The sequence below is a fragment of the Stereum hirsutum genome (assembly GCF_000264905.1).
Source record: "Stereum hirsutum FP-91666 SS1 unplaced genomic scaffold STEHIscaffold_3, whole genome shotgun sequence".
In the NCBI taxonomy this organism is placed as follows: domain Eukaryota; kingdom Fungi; phylum Basidiomycota; class Agaricomycetes; order Russulales; family Stereaceae; genus Stereum; species Stereum hirsutum.
This window is the reverse complement of record NW_006763133.1, coordinates 1,171,531-1,192,331: the sequence shown is the minus strand read 5'-3', so window position 1 is coordinate 1,192,331 and position 20,801 is coordinate 1,171,531. Positions and strand designations below refer to the sequence as shown.

The 20,801-nt window shown below is 53.8% G+C and overlaps 6 protein-coding genes across 6 annotated transcripts; 3 read left to right on the top strand and 3 right to left on the bottom strand.

The window, feature by feature from the left end:
- Nucleotides 1-1,863: 1,863 nt before the first annotated feature.
- STEHIDRAFT_166100 (uncharacterized protein) lies at nt 1,864-6,351 on the top strand. The gene is made up of 5 exons (XM_007300829.1): nt 1,864-2,219; nt 2,275-2,329; nt 2,379-2,854; nt 2,908-5,221; nt 5,280-6,351. The coding sequence occupies exons 1-5, from the start codon at nt 2,046-2,048 to the stop codon at nt 6,080-6,082; spliced, it is 3,822 nt and encodes a 1,273-aa protein (XP_007300891.1). The 5' UTR covers nt 1,864-2,045; the 3' UTR covers nt 6,083-6,351.
- Nucleotides 6,352-7,201: 850 nt separating this feature from the next.
- On the bottom strand, nt 7,202-7,696 carry STEHIDRAFT_153604 (uncharacterized protein; the record flags this gene model as incomplete). The annotated part of the gene is made up of 1 exon (XM_007300828.1): nt 7,202-7,696. One exon carries the CDS (start codon nt 7,694-7,696, stop codon nt 7,202-7,204), a length of 495 nt encoding a protein of 164 aa, XP_007300890.1.
- A 1,710-nt stretch (nt 7,697-9,406) lies between these two features.
- STEHIDRAFT_118879 (uncharacterized protein) lies at nt 9,407-11,325 on the bottom strand. The gene is made up of 3 exons (XM_007300827.1): nt 11,148-11,325; nt 10,744-11,086; nt 9,407-10,688 (listed from the first exon to the last, which is right to left on the bottom strand). The coding sequence occupies exons 1-3, from the start codon at nt 11,303-11,305 to the stop codon at nt 10,023-10,025; spliced, it is 1,167 nt and encodes a 388-aa protein (XP_007300889.1). The 5' UTR covers nt 11,306-11,325; the 3' UTR covers nt 9,407-10,022.
- Nucleotides 11,326-14,313: 2,988 nt separating this feature from the next.
- Nucleotides 14,314-14,732, top strand: STEHIDRAFT_51644 (uncharacterized protein; the record flags this gene model as incomplete). The annotated part of the gene is made up of 3 exons (XM_007300424.1): nt 14,314-14,361; nt 14,422-14,559; nt 14,625-14,732. 3 exons carry the CDS (start codon nt 14,314-14,316, stop codon nt 14,730-14,732), a joined length of 294 nt encoding a protein of 97 aa, XP_007300486.1.
- A 184-nt stretch (nt 14,733-14,916) lies between these two features.
- Nucleotides 14,917-16,730, bottom strand: STEHIDRAFT_137435 (uncharacterized protein; the record flags this gene model as incomplete). Its single annotated transcript, XM_007300826.1, has 2 exons — nt 16,676-16,730; nt 14,917-16,597 (listed from the first exon to the last, which is right to left on the bottom strand). The coding sequence occupies exon 2, from the start codon at nt 16,579-16,581 to the stop codon at nt 14,917-14,919; it is 1,665 nt and encodes a 554-aa protein (XP_007300888.1). The 5' UTR covers nt 16,582-16,597; nt 16,676-16,730.
- Nucleotides 16,731-17,784: 1,054 nt separating this feature from the next.
- On the top strand, nt 17,785-20,054 carry STEHIDRAFT_74020 (uncharacterized protein). Its single transcript, XM_007300504.1, has 2 exons — nt 17,785-17,960; nt 18,009-20,054. The coding sequence occupies exons 1-2, from the start codon at nt 17,842-17,844 to the stop codon at nt 19,636-19,638; spliced, it is 1,749 nt and encodes a 582-aa protein (XP_007300566.1). The 5' UTR covers nt 17,785-17,841; the 3' UTR covers nt 19,639-20,054.
- The last annotated feature ends 747 nt before the right edge of the window (nt 20,055-20,801 follow it).

Here is a 20,801-nt window from a genome sequence, read left to right as displayed (position 1 = left end):
AGAAAGACGATCCCAAGGTCTGGAAATCTTCCAAAAACTCTTCTCTATAGCGATCAACGGGCAGGAGCCCTTTGGGACTGCAGCACCTTGATCAAGCAGCCCCAGCTCGACGATTCAACATTTGACTATGACAACTCCCCTGCCACTGGTGTGCATGACATGGGCATCGAGTACTGGATATCCTGGGAACACTGGACGTGGATATTCGATCGTCCGGAAGATACGCTTGGATTCATATCGCGACGTCGTCTTATCAGGAGTACCGTGTCCTCGATGCAGGAGTAACGGTCAGGGATTCTGGCATTGAATCAGACGTTGACAACGTCGGCATGGGGTGTACGATGGTACGCGGAGCTAATCGCATAGGGAGCACAGGATGGAACTTTCGACAAAGAGGAAATGGTCTGGTGACGATGTATCGTGTTTTGCAAAGTTCGTATAAATATGAGTATATTTGTTGTGTCGGAGAACACGTGTTGCTATTTGAGACAGAGAGGGGTACTTCAGATGCCTCAACGTTTGCTCCCACCATCATTCTACAGACTACGAGCAGGGCAGACGCATTGTGGCAAGCGCTGGTACGAGCTCGGTTCATAGCTCCTTTTTGAATAAGTCCCTCGCCTATGTGCTTTTGCTCCAAAGCATACGCTTCGTGATAATGATGCACCGGGAACAGCACAGAATGCCAAGAGTGGAAGACGGAACGACTGAGAAACAAACGAAGGGAAGGGCAGACGGAGGTCTTTGTGCACGATGCCCTGATAGAGTCTAACTGAACGCACCGATATGGGCTATTCTGTGGTGATAAAGAGCCAGTGCGACATATGAGCTTGGAGTGTTTAATTATCAAGGCTACTGCTTCAGAATCTACCAATTGCACGCACTTTGATACATGTGAAGTTTTTTGTTCCTCGCACAGCGGCCGGGTTTCGCCCGTCGACCTGGACCCCATCCCACCTCGCGCTCGACAAGTCCCCGCCTTTGACTTCGTATCCTAGAGTCAAGGTGTGCTTTGCGAGGTGTCGTGACGGTTGGGTGTCAGACGGGTGGCGTTCTCGAATCCAAGTGGTTTCCGCGATAGTCGTTTCTACCATCGAAGGGGGAGTCATTTGTATGAGATGCGTGATGACGGCGAAAGACATTAGCTGAAGGAAGGGGTGGCGAGGATATAAGTGCGGGGAAGGAGGGAGAGCGACGGACCATCCAGGGAGACGTGTTTCGCTTCGTGCAACAGAGCCTTTATAGCGTTTGGATGCGTTAGAATGGTTCGAGGATGTAGATGTATTCTGTGACAGGAGTAACAGAACGAAGTATGAATTTCCGACGTTCAGCCACTGCTTTGTACTCGCAGCAGATCGATGGCGCGTACCTATTCATGCGGCGTCTTGTGTGGCCCAGACAAAATCTCGCGGCTCAGGTCACGCTGTGAGTAGGATAAGGCTCTAGGTTGGTACTTCCAATGTTTCAAGAATAATTTATTTGAATTTCCACAATAAGGTCCGGACTATGGGATTCCTGCAGCGTTCGATGGGCTCAGAGAGACGAACTAGGAAGCAGATCGTCACCGTATCAAACAAGAGCGTACCGCAAGAAGGAAGCTGGGTTCCGGAGTGGGTGTCGGTGATGGCGGTTCCTGGCCACGCGTTCTCCGTTGAACGCTGTTGATCGCAGATTCGCAGTGGCCGCCAAATTGAGACGCGTCGGTGGCTGAACACGGCTTCCCTTCTTTTGTTGACTGTCGGCCAGAGGGTCTCTGCTTTGCGGCGCGTAACACTGCTTTTTACTCTACTTTCGTCCTTCTTGCGTGTCCTTACGACGCGCGAGTCAACGATACCGTGGGTAAACATCCCAAAACAAACTCGTGTCTCAGAAACGCGAGGTGTCGTACTTGGCTACCGGCACTACTTTGCTTTCGCACATCATCTCCAGACGCGTCTCTACCTCTGCGACACACCCATCCCTCTACAATCACTCGCGAGAAGATATCATTCGCATATTCCTTGGTCTAAAAGACGCGTCTATACCAACCTTAACGCCTTTCAGCAATGTCTACTTCTTATAGCTCGCGACATAGTCGAGCGTTTAGCCCACCGCTGTCCACCAACGGTGCTAGCACAATAAACCCTCAAATACAACGACTGCATATTGTAACACGTCTAGCCATCGAAGGGAAGGCGAGGAAGGATGAGAGCAATGTGTCGATAAAGATGTATCTTCGGGTGCGTCGCATCTCTACGTCGAATGTCAACGCCGTTACTCATCTGTAGCCCCCAGTTGACTGTACCTGCGGATAGTGTTACACCAGGAAGTGCTATTCCTCTGTTCAACGGTGAGTCATAGCTATGGGCTTGCACTCCTACTCAACTAATGGACTACAGAGGAAAACGTGAAGATACTCGATTCCGAAGTCCACCCTCTGGACACCAACTCCGTCCCATACCTCTTCTCATCATCGACATCACCCCTTCTCCACAATGCCGCTCGTGTTCTGAACCTTCCTGCACGCTCACAACAGTCCTATCTCACTCTATTTGGCCAAAGACCTGCCAGTTCATCTCGCTTCAGCTCTTCATCCTCTCCGAAAGATGCGGACATACCACGTTTGGAAGAGAAATACACCGGCCACATCCTCGTAAGCGGGTACCAAGTGTCTTTTGTCCTCCCTAAAGAGTTTCCTCCACGATCACGGATGAACGCAGACGACGCAGAGCTGCGTTCCCGGCCAAACCTGAATGCACTTGTCACACCGAGGCATCGCAGGGGGTCCATAAGCGACAAGAACGTGATACATTTCATGGCGGGCATCAGTATGATTGTGCCATACGTCTCTACGCCTCCAAGGGCGCCCTATCTCGTAAGTGACCTCTCAACATCGCGGTGGAAGCTATTTTCTGAGTATCCATACAGTTGTCTATCCCTACACCCTCCTGTCTCTCCAACCAACTCAAACTCCGTATCTTCCCACCGAACAGCCTCCCCTCAACATCCTCATCTTTCCAATCCCTCTCCTCCGCCTCCGATGTCACAGACCCTGACTCCTCTCCCTCCTGGGACATGACTGCCGACCCATACGTCACGCGTACCGTCGGTTCCCGTCGTTCTACCAACTATCAGTACCAAACCTTCGCTGATGACGAGAGCAGCGATAGTGCGAGTGCACCCGGATTCTCGGATGGCGTAGGTATCCAGGGTACATTTCCGAGCACGGAAAGGATACGTGTGAGATGGGCTATGCCTGTGAGGGGCGTGGACGATGGGGCACAGGCGCAGGGTGGGAGACGGAGGGTGGGCGTGAAGAGCGCTAAGGGTGAGATGACGTGTGCTGTGCTCGGGAGAGGACGAGAGCAGGATGGAGAGGAGAGGGAAGGAGTGCTGATGCAGTTGGACTATAAGGGGTCTTGCAAGGGCGTCTGGTTCCCGGGTGTGGCGACATTGTTGGGTATGGACGTGGCACTGGAAGCGAAGAATTGCGAGGTTGCGTGGGCGAGAGGATATCCTCAGAAATGGACGGTTACGGGAGGGACGGGATTTACTGGACATGAAGTCCTTGGAGGCTCGCGTTCACCGTCTGGGAAAGATCGCCAGGCGTCCTTGGATACGGCCCAGGCCAATGCATCTTCCGAGGCCAATCCCGCTGGTGGAAGACCGCTATCGATCGCTAGCACCAACTCGACTTCGTCTCAGCCTTCGCTGCTGCGTGGTCCCTTGCCTACAGACACTAATATACCCGACTATTCCTTCGAAGGTGGACAAAACACGCCCTCCGAATCCGGCATGTCCTCCATGCTATCTCGAAGTCGAGGTTCATCGCTTGCGGCCGATGTGGCGGAGGACGAAGAAGAAGATATTCCTGCACCACCGGGGGCACCAGTGACACTCCACCTAAACATGAACGACCTCCTCCCACCGAACAAGAACGTATTCACATTCAACATGTCCGGCGTCGTGCTCGTCGTCCCACGGTCCTCAAGCCCTCACAGCCGCGATAACTCGAACCTCGGGTCTTCCGAGTCGTCAAATGACGATCGCACACACTCACGCTCGCACCCCAATACACCTTCACGTTCTCAGTCTCACTCCCAATCCACCGTACCTAAAGAAGAACTAGCCGTCTCACTCCCCCGCTTCCGTGTCCTCGCCTCCGACAGTGAACACATCGAAACAACAGTCAAGAACGGACTGGACATTGGCATTCCGGACGACGTCGACGTCTATGCCTCTGCGGACCCTAAAGCCAAGAAATCCGAACTCTCGAAAGGAGGGAGGACAAAGATCAGCGCGGAGGGCGGGAGGGTCGTGTTGAAGGCCCCACCGCCACCAAGCGCGTTTGCGGTGGGTCCGCCTTGGTCGCAGTTCCAGCAACAGCAAGGGCAAGGGCAGCAGGCTGGGGCTGGAGATAGTACGATGACGTTTGATGAGTATGGGATACCGATACCCACTGGGGTGAGCTCGGTCCATGCGACGCCACGTATGGGGGTGCGATCGGAGCCAGAAGGTTATAACGTCGAGGGTTCGAGCACGTACCAGACGCCGAATCGGCCTCAGAGCCGGAATCGAGCACGAGCGGATTCGGACGCGAGGATGAGTGTGGCGATGACGGGGGGTTCGATGATGACAGATACGTGGGGACCGAGTTCGGGGTTGACGTCTATGATGTCGACGAGACCGAGGAGGGACGGACCGTTGATGCTCCCGACGGTCAAGGTCACTGTCACACCGTCTATTGGTTTTTCGAATGGGAGCGAAGGGTCGTATGCTGTAAGGTTTGAGTGTCCGGCGCCGGCGGACGAGGAGAACGAGTGGTTGGAGTTTTATCTCGCGCAGAGTGCTCCTAATATCCCGGCGAGGGCTAAAGGGAAGGAGAAGGAGCGTGACGACGGTGATCAGAGCTGGGCACCTCCTGCTGTCAAGGTCGTTACCGCCAGCGTTGACGGTGTACCGGTGAAGGTCGACATGTCGGCTCCGACGAAATTGGAGGATAGTTTGAAGTCGGTGATGCTCCCAGTGGTGTCTGACAGTGGCGGAACACAGTGGGTTACACGCGTGATGGTAAGAGTGGGAGATGTAAGTGGTGGAAAGGTAGAGGTGATTTATGTCGTGGATGGGGAGGATGCCAGCGGAACGGAGCAGGGGGAGGGGAAGCAGAGAGTTGTGGGTGTTGCATTACCGATGTTCATCTTGCCGGTCGGGTGGCTGCAGGTCGAGGTGGAGTCTGTCCCAGGTGAGTTATCTTGTTCATAAGCCTATAATTTCGATTTTCTGACGGAATCTCCACACAGGGTTCGGCATTCAATCTTCGTTTACCTCGCGACACGAGCAACGGGCTTCGCAATCAAGACCACACCGATTCACAAAACACTCACTTCCCGAGTACTCTCACATACCCTTTTACCTGCACCTGACGCCCTCCGATCAGCCTATCATGCCCTTCTCATTCGGCTCCTCGTCTTTCCACAAATTCTTCCGATACCTCACATACACCGTAGTCCTGTTGCTCATACTCAGCATGAACAACGACCTACGACATCTTCGAAGAGTCGTCGAGTCATATTCTGGGCCAGGGCAAAGACAAGGGGGAACGGAATGGGACGCAGCGGCTCCGACTGTTACTGTCACCGCTACGATGATCTCCAGGGGAGAAGGGTACTGGTGGAATGCGCAACCATCATCGTCCGCAGCTTCTACTTCTCCCGCTACATCCTCTGCCCCCACACTCCCACTCGACCAACCTTCCACACCTGAACCCACAGAACCCGGCATCCACGTGATCGACGTCACGAAACCGTCACCCAAAACCAAACCCAAAGCGAAGCCTCACAAAACTAAGCCTCAATCTCGCTCTTCATCGAATACCGACGCGCATGGCCAAACGACTGCTCTCCTTGACCCGCGAAATTTACCTTTCTCCCTGACGTGGCCTCTGAGAATCCCTCTCGAGGTCCCGTTTACGGCCCAGGAAGCGATGGATAGCGTCATGGATGGATTGGGCGTCTTCTGGAGGTTTGCGAGGAGGGTGTACCATTGGCCTTTGAAACCGCCGGAAGAGGAAGATGAAGATGAAGAGGAGGATGACGAAGAGTAGCTTGGTGCTTACGGTTTGAGAGGGGAGTGCTGATTGCGCATTTTGGGGGCGGTGATGTCTCTTGTTTTCTAACTGTTTCTGCTCCTAGGCTTGTGGGCCGTGTGCGCTTGGTGTTCGACTATGTCCTGTACTGCTGATTTTCTTTTACTTCGTATACCTCTGCGACGTCGTTGATAGACAATATGCTTTGTCTGGCCGTACTACATACCACTCTATAGTGCACATATACCTGTTTTATGGTTATGTATACGCGTATAATTGTAATGGATACCTTCTTGCTCTGTCTTAGCTGCAACTCTGTATTAATCTGATGTGACTGACTCGTGGCTGACGATGGGGAGTGTGCCAGTTTTCTGTTCCAGGTGTCCTCAGTCTCGAGACGCCTTGTTGCCGCGCAACAGACCGGAGCACACCGGGCCGATGTACGCGCTGGCCTCTGATCATAACAAGACCAAACAAGGACACAGCTCGCACCCTTGAGCCATTCTTTCAATATTTGCTTCCAAAATCCGTATCTTCTTCAGGCCCACAAAAAGACGCCGTGCTAATTCCTTCACCATCGGTGTGCTCTCTGAAGCTGACCTTCCTTCAAGCTAAGGCTACACCAGGTGGCGGTGGCGCCGGAGGTATTCGGAAGCAAGCGGGGCCCGGGGGCACTTTGCGCATCGATGTCTAGTTCGCATCAACCTCCACGTTCCCCCTTCCTTCTTCCCACTTCAGCTAGTCTCATCTTGCAGGACCTAGCACTCGACGCTCAACGTTTCCTCTGGATGGACGCTTGATTTGACTTTTCGTGCGGGGCTGGGCCCATCAGGAGCAAGATACGCGCTCGAGCGATCCAATACGCGTCGTATTTCAAAGAGATGAGGACGTTCCAAACGTGATACTAATGCTACAAAGGAACAGAGGATAAAGGAAAAGAGAACAAAGGTGCGTATCGCCAGCTTCTATCAGATGTCAAAGAGAACCGAAGCGACGACCAGTACATCATAGTATCGTACAATGCGCGATGACCCCGATGAAGACTACAAGAGTGGGAACAGAGAAGAAGATGTACGAGATAGCGTGCGTGCACCAGTATATAAATGTACGTCCGGCCAGACCAGCGACCCGTGTCGTCTAGACGTCCTCGTCCCTACGCAAAGGACGGTCCCCTCCCACTCCTACCCCCCGTCTTCTCATCCGCTCGCGCCCGACAATCCTCTCCTCGTCTCTCAACGCAGTGTCATTCTCCGTCAACAACAAATCTCTTTGAGTCTCCATCCGTTCATATCTGAATGGAGGGTCACCAGCGAAGATATTGATGTGGGATTCGCTGTGTTGGGATGAGTTGATGGGCTCTACAGCGAACTTTGTCGGAGCATGGGGTGGGTGGTAGGGTAACATGTCCTGGAGTCCGAGGATGTTCAGACCTTCGAGAGGCGGGAGTATACCGCACCATCGACAGAGACGTGAAACTTGAGGAGATACATCTCCTGCCATGAGCTCGTTGTATGGGGTGGGGCTGTCTGAATGTACCGAGCTGTTGGTGCTCCTCAGCTCCTCGGTGTCGAAAGTGGACGTCAAAGTCGGGGTCTGCGACGGCGTGACGCTGGCTTGGAGTTGAGAGGACATGGTGCTACAAGCAGGAGCACTCTGATGTTAGACAACCTTGCACCAACACCATTAGGGCGTGCGCCTTACCTATGGTGAGGGGCTGCTGGATAAGATTAGGTGTGAGTTGAAGTAGCGATTGCAGGGGACTCAGAGGCGATGGTAGTTTGGGGTGAAGAGGCGGTTGAAGGTCTGGAAATCTCTCCCCGTACGGCATCTATTTAACGCGTCTTGGTTGCGTCCGAAAGGCATACCTCATATCTAATGAAGGGGCTTTTGTTCGAGTTCGTTTGACAATGGTCACGGTTTACCTTTATGTTTGTTGGAGACGAATGTCACGCATGAGCTGCGTGCACTGGTCCAGGTTGCCGTGAGCCACTCATTAGCACCGTTATCGGTACTGGTGCGAAAAAAGTTTTCCTTTCTGATTCGGAGTAAAATGATACTACGTCGAGTTTGGACATCAAACTGCTCACTTCCTGTTAGATTGAAGGTGCATCATCGATGTATCGAACACACGCCACTGTGGCCCACCATCTTCCGGGGTTCGTGAGTCGGAGGGAGAACGGAAGTAGACTCCGCTCACGCCGTCAAGGTCGACTTATCCCCCTTGATCCCCATCACGGCAGTCTCGTCCATTGTACACGGATATTACGGCCTTTGATGCATACAAACGCGAGTGGAAGCTCTTCCCTATGACGATCAGACTCACTCCTATCCGACTCGAGCCCTTTGTTCGCTTCGCATATTCCCTACGAATATGATCTTTAGCCCAGCACTCCATCAATTCAAAGTCGTGTTGCTGCCTACTGTATACTTCCACTACTTGTCGCCGAATCAATGACAGCAGTCTGTGCTCCGATCTCTATGATAATCTCCAACTTTTTTTTTCTAACTTATTAGCCGCCACCTCGTCTTCTACGGTGTCCGGTCTTTGGACTGCGCCAAGCGAAGGTGTTGCCACCATCTTTCATGGTGTAACCCAACTAGGTGTCGGGCATAGTTAGAAAAAGAAAAGTTAAGATATCGTCGTAACAGCGCCGCCTTCGTCGATGTTTGAGGATGCTATTTCTTTAGAGAGATGGGACATGTGTTGTATCATCGAGCGCCATCTGCATACTGAATAACTAGTTAGCAGTCATAGTTGGCCTGCTGCCTACTCCTTCGAGGGTCGACTGAATACTTATTACAGCTTCTTTCACTTCACATATTCCCTATGAATACGATCCTTCTCTGGCCCATCACTCCATCAATTGAATGTCGTGTTACCGCATACTCTATATTTCCACTCCTTGTCAATGAAACATTGACGGCAGTCTGAGCTCCAATCTCGATGAAAATCTCCAGCTTTTTTTTTTTCTAGTACCTTACCACCTCGTCTTCTACGGTGTTCAGTCTTTCGACTGCGCCAAGGAAAGGTGTTGTCTCCATCTTTCATGGTGCAAACCAACTAGGTGTCGAGTGTTATTAGAAGAAAAAAGTTGGGATATCGTCGTCACAGCGCTGCCTTCATCGATGTTTGAGGATGCTACTTCCTCAGAGAGCTAGTCCCGCCAGGTTCGACTGACTACTTATTGTCGCATCATCTTCCTTATTGCCCTCCTTACAATAGCAGTGTTGTTTGTTTTCGGTTCGACTTACCCAATGATATTACACTGGCCATGGCATTGGCCATGTCACCGCATTTTTTTACTCGAGCTCGTCGAATAGCGTCGAACATAAAGGTGCACAGCGGTTCAAGATATTTATTCACTACCACCCACGACATCAACATCAACATCGACATCGACACCAACAGACATGTACGGCTATCAGGAAACAGGAGCATACAGGGAAAGTGTTTCATCAGGTGCCGTATACCACGCATCCCCGATGACGAGAGGGAGTTTGAACAGACGCTCTCATCATGTACTGCGATCGGTACTGCAGAGTGATGCTGAATGTCTGGGACAACGGTATCCGATCGCTGGCGGAAGAGTAACTCGACCCTGGAGCACGACTTGACAAGTTTCGGGACGTTGGACGAACGGATCAGGATGATGAGGTTGATGGAGAAGATGGGGGTTATGCGTTGTAGAGAGGATGTGCGATGCGACATCGCGGCCGAGACGGGGGACGTTCGTATCGTATCGTATCGTATCGAGAGCACCGAAACGTGCTGCCGTGAGGACGACTGAAGGGGCATGGCCGATTCAAAGCAACGCTTGGTCGCAAGCCGCGAGGCCAAGCAGCGGCAAGACAAACCCAAGGCGGCTCGCAATTGCCTCCCACTGAAGAGTAGTGGAGGGAGGGTCAGAAGCAGGATATGCGACCTTCTTGTTAGGTAGTCGTCCGCAACGAAGGGCGCTTAGAACGCCGTGACGCCGCTCTGGGTACCAGCATACTGACTCTTCATGTCGTCCATGTCTACTGCTTCGTCCTGGCTCTTGTAGTCGAAGCCCGTGGCGCCGCTTATCAAGCTCGACATTTCGCTCTGTCCGCCGACGCTCCCGAAACTGGTTCTCCTTCTGAGCCTGTCGCTCTGTGAGTACGCCACCCTCTCGGAAACAGAGGGAACGACACTGCTCCCGCTGTCCACCGGACCGTCCTGGGAGATGATGGAAGAGGCGTACGAGCCATACGCGCTACGCTTCGCACCACTTGGCCCTCCACGTCCAGATTGCACGGACATGTTGGAGCTGAAGGGGCCTGTGGTACCAAAGATGGGAAGGCCGGAGGAATATGTCGCTTGGGAACGAAGGTCTGAAGGGATGTAGTTGAGTGCGTCGTGCGTGCGATAGAACGAGGCGTCGAAACGGCTGGGGGATCCAGAGGACATGGGCGCGTTGGGGTTGCCTCCGTTGAGGTATTCGCGCGCGCTAGTGTCGTGACGGCGGTACTGGTCCATGGATTTGACCAGGGTGCGACGGGGCTTGGAGAATTGGATCATGCTGGGTTGGAGGTTGTTGAGGGGACCCTCGACGAGACAGCCCTTCTCCTTGTAGTGGGTGAGGAGGTAGTGCCAAAGAGGGTGCTGTGTGATTATAGGATCAGCATTTGTGTTCGGAAGGGAGATCATATGTCTTTACCTTGCTCAAAACCTTGGGATTACCGAGTATGACTACGCCGTACTTCGCACGAGTCAACGCGACGTTCAAACGCCTAGGGTCGTTCAAGAAACCGATGCCCTGGTGCTCGTTGCTCCTGACACAACTGAGGATGATGTAGTCCTTCTCACGACCCTGGAACGCGTCGACCGACGCGACTTCGATCTCCTTGTACAAGTCTTTCTTCAAGGAGCCGTTGTACTGCATGTAGTTGACGATGTAGGACCGCTGCCCTTCGTACGGGGTGACGACACCGATTTGTCCAGGTACGACGCCCGACTTGAAGAACTTGGTGACGATCTTCTCGACATTGGACGCTTCAGTCCTGTAATCAGAGGTATGTTCCGTCAGTCTTCCAATCCAATCGGAAAAAAATCAAAACCGACCTATTAAGGAACGAAGTTCCACTGCTCGAGATTTCCTCCTGTCCCAGGTTCTGGTAGAAGAACATAGGCGTATCAGGCACCGGCCACGGAAAGTCCACATTCTTCCTCAACCGTTCAGGTGCGGTGACACCGTTCTGAAGCGTTCCTTCATAGAACATATTGGACGGGAACTCGGACAGACACGGGTGCATGCGGTATTGGACCTGGAGTCGGATAGGCCTGTTTCCGAGGACGACAAGACGTTCAAAGAGGGACTGAGTGAGCCCGGCTCGGGCGGCCTTCTTGTTCATGATGACGGGCCCGAGCTGCTGGTGATCGCCGACGAGGACGACCTGCTTGCAACCCAAGATGAGAGGGATCATACACTCTGTTGCGTGAAATACGCGTTAGTGTATATTCATAATGAATATGGTGGCACGGAATCTTACCTGGCTCGGCCGCCTGCGTCGCTTCATCGATCAACACCGTCCTGAACTTCAACTTACTCAACCTCGGATCCCCCGCTCCCACACACGTACAACAAATCACATCCGCCGCGCTCAATATCTCCTTCTCACACTGCCTAATCAACGTCTTATACTTCCGCTCATCGTTCGAGCTCAGCTCGCCCTGCTCGTTCTTCAGCTGTATCAGCTTCTGCAACTCGACGTGGGTCGTGTTGTTCGCGACCTGCTGGTGCAGCGTGAGGAAGGAGATGGACGAGTCGAGGGCTTCGCGGGATTTGGCGGTGAGACGGACGACTTTGAGCCCGGTGATGTGGATCTTTTCGGTCAGTTGGTCGACGGCGACGTTGGAAGGCGCGCAGACGAGGACTTGGCCGGGGTTCATCTTCGCGAGGTGGTAGACGATCGAGGCGGAGGTGACGGTCTTTCCGGTACCGGGCGGTCCTTGGATGAGACTGATGGGCTTTTGGAGGATGCTCTTGACGGCGTACATCTGCGAGTGGTTCAGCTCGGGAAGGCCGGGGGCGGAGAAGCGCTTGGGCATTTGGGTGCGTAGGATCTGGGGCTCTAGCTCGTGGCCAAGGAGCTTGTGATACTGTATATAATGTTAGTTAGCCATGCTCTCCGAGATGAAAACCCGGAACCACTCACGATATAGCCGCTGACACTCTTCTCGTCCACAGCGAACGTCTTCATCGCGAGCTGCATCCTATCGAAGCTCGTCGACTTCCAAACAAAGTCGGCCGCAAAGTTATGCGTGAGCTCATGCGGCACACCCTCCGTCCTCCTCAACTCCAGTCCAATCTCGTCCGAAACATCTACGTCAAACAACGATATCAACAAAAATAATCACAGCACAAATCGACCGAGGCAAGACTCACTATTTGGCACCTTAATGACATGCCCGACGCCCTCCCAAGGCTTATGCAACTCTCCCGCATACCTCAACCTCAGCTCATCCCCCACCGCCAACCTAACCTCCCCACTCTCCAACTTCGGCAACCCAAACCACGCCACCCTCTTCTGATTCAACCCCAAATCCCACCTCACACTAATATCCGTCTGCGTCTGGCTCTCCTTCAACCTCTTATCGTAGTCCGCCTCGATCTTGACCAAAGGCCCGAAGATGTTCTGGTACTGATACGCGTCCTCGTACCGGAGCAGGATCGGCTGCGGCTCGTCGTCGACGCCGGGCTTTTCGAGGTCCTCGAGCGTCGCCGAGGCGTTGTTCCGCCAGAGATCTTCGAGGCGGTTGATCTGTGCGAACGAGATCTGGCGAGAACGGAGTTGTTCGGTTTCGGAGGGGGGCTTGACGAGCCAGGAGAGGAAGGAGCGGTCGTCGATGAGGGGCGCCCAGAGTGCGGCGTTCCAGGAGATGTCCTTCGAGATCGCCGCACAGGGTTGACTATTTCAATTACAACATCAGTATCGACGTGGCATACCGTGATGGAAGGTATGAGGTACGTACCGACAGAGTAAAACGACTACGGTGTCGCTCTTGGCCGGGATGAAACCGAGCATGAACACGTTCTTGCTCCCACAGTTATAACACTCCGGCGTCGTCTCTCCGAGCGGACTCTCAGCATGGAGAATAACCTCCTTATGTTTCGCGCGGACGAGATGGTTCACGATGTGTGACGCGGACGTGTTTCCGCGCGAGTTGCAGAACCATTTGGAGCACACGAGGCATTTGACCACGGAGGCGGGATTGTGGATGCCACAGTAGCTGGGTAGAGCAAAAAGAATGGAGTTGTATTAGTAAGGCCCAAAATATATGTTTTGAGTGCGTCGTGGACTCGAGACTTGAGAACGATAGACTCGGCCGCCACTCAAATATGCCAGACGCGTCAGCAATAGATGGTGGCGCCACAGAGGTCGCGCGACCGCCGACAGCGCAGAGAGAATACAAATTCGGTCGTGTGGACAGCAGAGGAGACAAGACGATTGATGACTCGACTCCTCGAGCGTACGAGCGGTAAAACGACCTCAGCAGCTGGCACCCAGATGTGACGAATGCCTTAACGTAAGGCGCTATTGATGGCGCCACACAGCAAAAGAACACGTCCGACCCAACGAAAAATACGATTGCAGAAGGAGCACAGAAAAGAACGAACGAACCTGCAAGCATGCGGCGGCAAATCGACCTGCCCTCCATCCTTCAAATCGTCCAAAACCGCATCGAAATCCTCCTCCGCGCCGATCCTCCCCAGTGTCGCCACGCCCGTACTATGCGCATGCGCATGCACATGTCCATTCCCATTCCCATTCCCATTGCCCGCGACGGAGGACCTATCGTCCGTGATGGAGAGCCCCTCGAGGTCGAGCGTCGTGTCGTTATCGTGCGCATCGAGGTTAGAGACGGATTGTTGGGTGTTGGAGGTGTAGATGGAGGATGTGTCGTCGACTATGCCCATCCCTCCGTAGGACGAGGCGGATTCGTATTGGAAGTTGTCGAAGGAATCCATTCCTTATTTTCTCTCGAGTTTCTTTTCTGTTCTTGCTTTTTGTTGTTGTTGTTGTTGTTGTTGTTGTTGTTGTTGTTCTAGATGAGCAGGAAAGCTGAAGATGAGGCTTGTCGGAGCCGAGGATGCAAAGAGTCAAGAACAGAGCGGTGCACGATTGGTGAGGCCATTGTTTAGCGCTTACGTAATATCGCTGTCTTGAGTTCGTGTGGCGTAGTAGCGTCATTTGACTGCCAGTGAAGCTTTCAAACCACCACCACCATGTCTCTCGCCCGAAACGGACACCTCGAATCAGAGGTCATCATCAACGTAAGTACCACCATCTCAGTACCGGATAGTAATTAATGTGCAGAACCGTGTATTGTCTAGTTCGCGGATGGCTACGCCTACTCAAAAGCCAAGATGGACGATGCCGTCCGCTCCGTGTTCGGGTCGAACCTGAAGGGCACCGCACCGAAAGCGATCAAGAGTGGCCCAGCGGCGAAGAAGGAGGATGTTGATTTCATCGTAGGCTCTCTTCTTACTTTTGACCCCGAGTTAAAGGATGCTTATGCCGTTGTTACTTTTCGCAGGTACATGAGTTCGAGACGTCTCGCGTGCATGCAGAGAAGCTGCTCTCGGCGCACGAGAACGACGTCCAAAAAACGATCCGGGCGATCGTTGGGTTGAACCCATCATAGCATGCTTGCATGGTACATACACCCAATGCCTATTTCTTGGTTTTTGATTTGTTTGTCGAGCATCGCGAATTTATGTGCCGTTGTATGAGCAGTAATATGGATCTTTAAGATATGCAACAGTGGTGTGTGTGAGTAGCTCGGAAGCAAGTGTGGCCCAAAATCTAATAGAGTATGAACGCTCAAACTACGCCTCGGAACCACCCCCCATTTTCTCCTCCTCCTCAATCTCACTCAACACCTCCCTCTGCACCGACCGCTTATCCAATATATTCTCCAACGAATGCAACAACGTCTTCCTCACCCTATCCCCATCGCTCGACTCCCTTTTAAACCCAGGCAACGAGTGCCCCGCCCCCCTCGTCATCGTCGCCGTCAACATCGACGTCCTTCCCGCCCCACTCCCACTAACCCCCCTCTTCCCCGCCCCACCCCCCGTACTCGTCTCCGCCCGAATCGCCTGCTGCACAAGATACGCCCTCGTCCCGGGCCTATAATCCACGATCCTCTCCCTAAAAAGCTCCGATACATCCACCAACTTCGTCTCCACATTCACCTCCTGCAATCCCCTAGGTGGCCCGCTCTTCACCGCCCTCGGCGCGTCGATCAACGTCGCGCTCGTCACGCGCATCGGGATCGCATTATTATTATTATTACTTGCCTGCGAATGATCCGTCCAGCTCGTATTCGTCGTATGCGAATACATCCCCGCGAACGCGACCGCGTTCATCCCGTTCTGGTCCTGCGTCCCCGTGCCGGCGATACTGATCTTTCGTCCCGGCTGCGGCTTGTTAAGGAAGAAATGCGTGAGCGGGCCTAGTTTCGTGTACGTCAGGCCGCCGTTATGATGTTTCTTCTGTTCTATCTGCCGGGAAGAGGGGGAGTGGTATTCGGTCTGGGCGAGACGCATGAGGAACCGTTTGCGTGTCATGTCGGCGGAGGACATGGTGGATTGTTCGAATATGTTGGGGGAGACGCGGGCGACGGTGGTTTGGTTGTTGTTGATGCTGTAATTGTATTTGTTGGAAGAGGAGGAAGAGGAGGGGGCTTGAGCTTTGAGTGCGGCGCGCTTCTGTTCGGTGAGAGCGGCTTCGGCGGCGAGGAAGGATTTGAATTCGGGGCGGTGCGTGCGGAGGCGGGAGATGTAGCGGTCGAAGGCTTTGGGGTTCATGGACATGACGTTCGGGACGGAGACGTAGCCTCGGAGGGATTGCACCTCGAGAGCGTAGGGTACGCCCGAATCGGGGTCGACGTCGTCCGCGTCTATATCTTCCTCCACATCATCTTCCAGCGGAATATCGTCGACTTCACCCAAAGCCTGAGCCTCCTTCTTCTCCTCCCGCGACACCAGCTCCTCCCTCCCCAACCCAAACATCTCAATCTCCTCCGTCGTCGCATCCTTCAACACCTCCCTCATCGCCTCCTCAAAATCTCCCATCTCCCACCACCTCTTCCCCCTCTCCCTTTCCCCCTCCTCCACCCCCCTCCCAAACTCCGAATCCAACTGCTCAGCCTTATCCCCTCCTCCCCCACCTTGTCCGCCCTCCCCCCACTTCGAACTAACCTCCGCCTCCGCCCCGAGCTCCTCCCACCTCCTAATCCAATGCCAAGGCTGTCTCGCACCCTGCCATTCCGTGACCTGATGTCTCGAGTCCGTCGATTGCAGCGTTATGTATTTCCCGTCTTTGCGGAGCGCGAGGGGTCGTTTGAGACCCCAGTCGCCGCGGGAGGCGTGGCCGCCGTGGGTGGTGTAGATTTGGGAGATTAGGGGGTCGTGGGAGGTGAAGCGGGAGCGGCGGAGGAGGGAGGCGAAGGGGGAGGGGGCGGTGGGGGCGGCGGAGAGGGCGGCCATTATTGGATTATTTGCCCTGTGGGGAGCAGAAAAGTATGTTAGTGTCTGGGTTTGAGAGAGAAATGGGGAGAGGAGAATGAAAAAGCGAGCCTGCCTCTGCTCTGTGGCTTTTTGCTGTCTCGACACTCGAGATGGAGACCAATACTCGCAACGTCGACGCGCCCACCCGAACGACGCACCCAAATCGGACTTCCAAACCGGAATCCCCCGACGTCTATATAAACCTCACGCGTCGCATTTTTTTACCTTCACAAAACCTCGACGTCCAAATTACTGTTCTTCCTCCTCGCAGTCCCGCGTATCGAAAGACAAGGAAGGACGGTCCAGACAAGCGTCGTAGAGGGAGTTTGCACTTGCGTGTATAGGACGTCTCAAAAACAATCTATGCTGATTGTTCCTCCCGTTGGTTGAGGGACGAGGACGCTGGATCACCTGGAGATGACTACATTTTCTTTCTCTTTCCTCTGTTTCGTTTTGTCTATAGGTCGGGGAATGTACGAGTAATGGAGATGGTCATGTAGTACTATGCTTGTGAGTGCAATATAATTTCTTTTGTCTTTGTCTTTGTCTTTCCATATATACATGCGAGAGCCGATGAAGAAAAACCTGGTAAATGGACACACCCGCCCTCCCCTCGCAGGGGAGGAACGACGAAACCTTTCGAGACTGGATGATTGAACGCATTGCTGCTGGATATCTTCGGTCTGGGTGCATCATGTCGTTTTCGCTGGGTGTGGATGGAGAGCCTAAAGGCGAGTCTGAGGCTTCTTTGCGTTCGACTTCTTTTCGTTTGAGCTGTGTTTGGGGTGAAACGAATTGCTGACGGGGTTGTGCTTATTTTTGGGCAGTTTTATGTACGTGCGGTGTGGCTAGTGGATTGCTGTGGAGAGATATCGTGACGTGGAGGGAACTAGAGGTTCTTCGAAATTGAAGGGGTTGCGACGAAGAGGGGATGTTGACTCTGTTTGTTCTATGTACCGCGAATAAGATCTGATGGCTACGTAAGGAAAGGAATGAAAAAAAAAAGGTTGCGAGGGCTAGACAGGCAAAGCTGATCGACGACGACGCCGCCCTAAAAGGCGGGAGGATCGCCAACAGCCGAGGGCGAACGCTGAGCTCCCCCGTTCGCTACGAACTCTTTAATAACCGCGCGGCGTCCCCAGAGCAGCTCTATCGCTCCCCATGGCACGCACCTACCACTCCCGCGCGTCCTCTGCGTCCCTCAACTCCCCCGGCCCCTCCGAGGTCTACCACAGACCGATGCCTGTGCTTAGGACGTCCTCTCCCGTCCCCACCCTCTCCGTCTCCGCGCCCCCAAATGGAAACGGTGCAAAGGACGACTCGCCCGTCATCTTCGGCATGCCGCTCAAATACCTCTCGTCAGTCTCCTTTTGTCTGCTTGTTATGCCCATACTAACACTACCCAGCCTCGTCACCCTCGCCGTCCAAAACGCGGCGCTCTCGATAGTCATGCACTACTCCCGAGTCTCCATCCCGCCTGCCGAGGCCTACTCGACCGCGTCCGCCGTCCTCCTCAACGAGCTCCTCAAGGGCTCCATCTCCTTCCTCATCGCCGCCTACCGCGTCTACATCTTCCACTCCCCCAAGCGCGACGCCGCCCTCTACGCCCCTTCTGCCCAACACACCCCGCTCTCCGCCCTCCGCCAGGTCCTGCGCGAGATCTTCAGCCCGGACTGCTGGAAGCTCTCCATCCCCGCCCTCCTCTACGTCGTCCAGAACTCCCTCCAGTTCGTCGCCATCTCCAACCTTCCCGTCGCCACCTTCCAGGTCACCTACCAGATGAAGATCCTCACCACCGCCGCCTTCTCCGTCGCCCTCCTCCGCAAACGGCTCAGCTCCACCAAATGGGTCTCCCTCATCTTCCTCGCCCTCGGCGTCGCCATCGTCCAGATCCAGACCACCTCTTCCACCACGACGACGACGACGACGCACCACCACCACCGCGAGTCCGCCGTCGGCAGCGCACACGACTCGGCTCCCCTCTACACCCACATCATGTCCCCCCTCAAAGGCTTCGGCGCCGTCACGGCAGCATGCTTCACCTCCGGCCTCGCAGGCGTTTACTTTGAAATGGTCCTCAAAAACTCGAAAGCAGACCTCTGGGTCCGCAACGTCCAGCTCTCCCTCTTCTCCCTCATCCCCGCCCTCCTCCCGACACTCTACCACCACCACGCCACTTCAAACCCATACTCTCCCTCTGGCAACAGTTTCTTCGGCCAGTTTTTCGCAAACTTTGGATTGTGGGCATGGGCGACCGTCGCGATTCAGGTGTTCGGAGGGTTGATCACTGCAGTCGTAATCAAATACTCAGACAACATCCTCAAAGGCTTCGCGACCTCTCTCTCCATCATCCTCTCCTTCCTCGCCTCCGTCGCCCTCTTCGATTTCCGCCTCACATCCTCATTCATGATCGGCTCTTCCGTCGTCCTCGCCGCGACATGGATGTACAACCAGCCCGCGGGGTCCGAACCGCAATTGCTCGTCAACGTCGTTAATGGGGCGACTGGGGCAACAAAATCGAGAGCGGGAGCGGGGTGGCCCGGGAGTCCGGTGGGGCCTGATGAGCCGATATTGGGGGATTTGGGAGAGAGGGATAAGAAGGAGATGTCGAGAGTTCCGACCCCCATACCGGGTCTTGGGAATGGGAGTCCGACGGGGAGTCCGACGGGGGAGATCACGCCGTTTGGACATTCGCATGAGATGGGACAGCCGGGGTTGGTCTATGGAGCGGGGCAGGGGTATGGATTGGGCGTGCAGGTGGACGGTGCTGCTGCGAATGGCACAGCGAATGGGAATGGGACGGCGAACGGGAATGGGAATGGGAATGGGGGGTGGATGGAGATGGTGGATACGCCGAGGTATTTGAGCGCGCCGTATGGATCGCCTTATAATTCGCGGACACCGTCACCTTCGCCGCCTTCACCTGGGAGTGTGCCGCCGCCTCCGCCTCTGTCGAGGTATGCCTCGAGTACTGGGTCACCGAATTTGGGGACGGGGGTGTGGATGGGCGGAAGTGGGGGTGAGAGGAGGCAATAGGAGGATTTGGGGTTTCTTGGGGAGGCTTGTAAGAAGGAGAGGAGAGAGTGAGTGGTGGTGCATGAAATTTGATTCGTTGGTTAGTTGGTCAGTTGATACCCCCCGCTTGCGTGACATTGTCAGTGAGCGAATCGATATCTATTCGAGTCGAATATTAGAGTTTTTTTTTCTTCTCACCTTTTACTTTTTTGAACTTTACTTCCGTTCGTTTTCGTTTTCGTTTTTTTATCCCCCTTGTCCTTGTCCTCTTACCCGTAGCTTACTCTATCCCATCCCCATCCCCATCCCCATCTCATGCTACACTGGCACTCCTCTGCATTTCGCCCCTCTGCCGCTACCCCCTCCCCCTCCCTCCATCTATGCATTCAACAGACACAGACACTCACGCCCACCCGCACAGACTCAGACTCAGATCGACGCCCACACGCAACGCACCCAGAATCACGACAATACAATACAATACGTTATATCTTCCTTTTGTTATACCTTTTTTTCCGTTCTCGCTACCGCTACAACTTACCGTACATAGGAGCCGCTTACTGAGATAGACGAACGTGTGTGCATGCATGCATAGGATATATGTTATTATGTTCGTTGTTCGTCGTTGTGAATGAACCGATGGCTGAACGTACATAGCTACGTATGTTTGGGTTTGGGTTCCTGTCTCGGTGATGTGTATGTACTGCGGCGGCAGGACTCACAGCACTCGGTACTCATGTTTGAATTCTATAGCTAGGTGACAGTGGTTAGTCTGACGAAGAAGGAAGGCCTTACCGTTCTTTCGTTGCTTTTCGCATTCGACTCCTTCTTCCCACCTTTTCCAGAGTCTCTCGCATTCTGAATCATTCCTCAGTCTCCACGCTCATCTTTCGCATTCGTCCTGTCTATATCCTTATCTTTATTTCTCTCTGACTCCATCTCTTTTCCACTTCGCCGGCCACTTCCACTTCCACTAGTACCTGCACCGTCACTTTCATTTTCATTTTCATTTTCATTTTCATTTTCATTTTCATTTTCACTGTCACTGCAACTACTTCACCTTCGTTTCTCGGTTCCACTTCCACTTCCGTTTTCATTTCGCATCATCACTTTCGTTTTCCATGCTCGAACATTCCCTTGCCTCCTGCCTTGATTCATCTTCGTCTTTCCTTCCTTCCTTCCTT

Bases quoted from the DNA above. Each gene is read 5' to 3' on its own strand.
- STEHIDRAFT_166100 (XM_007300829.1), top strand. From the start codon at position 2,046: ATGTCTACTTCTTATAGCTCGCGACATAGTCGAGCGTTTAGCCCACCG. The intron at 2,220-2,274 runs GTGCGTCGCATC...TGTAGCCCCCAG, and splicing joins CGATAAAGATGTATCTTCGG to TTGACTGTACCTGCGGATAG. The intron at 2,855-2,907 runs GTAAGTGACCTC...GTATCCATACAG, and splicing joins CTCCAAGGGCGCCCTATCTC to TTGTCTATCCCTACACCCTC.
- STEHIDRAFT_118879 (XM_007300827.1), bottom strand. From the start codon at position 11,305: ATGTTCTATGAAGGAACGCTTCAGAACGGTGTCACCGCACCTGAACGG. The intron at 11,087-11,147 runs GTCGGTTTTGAT...CTCTGATTACAG, and splicing joins GGAACTTCGTTCCTTAATAG to GACTGAAGCGTCCAATGTCG. The intron at 10,689-10,743 runs GTAAAGACATAT...ATAATCACACAG, and splicing joins ATCCCAAGGTTTTGAGCAAG to CACCCTCTTTGGCACTACCT.
- STEHIDRAFT_74020 (XM_007300504.1), top strand. From the start codon at position 17,842: ATGCCTGTGCTTAGGACGTCCTCTCCCGTCCCCACCCTCTCCGTCTCC. The intron at 17,961-18,008 runs GTCAGTCTCCTT...AACACTACCCAG, and splicing joins ATGCCGCTCAAATACCTCTC to CCTCGTCACCCTCGCCGTCC.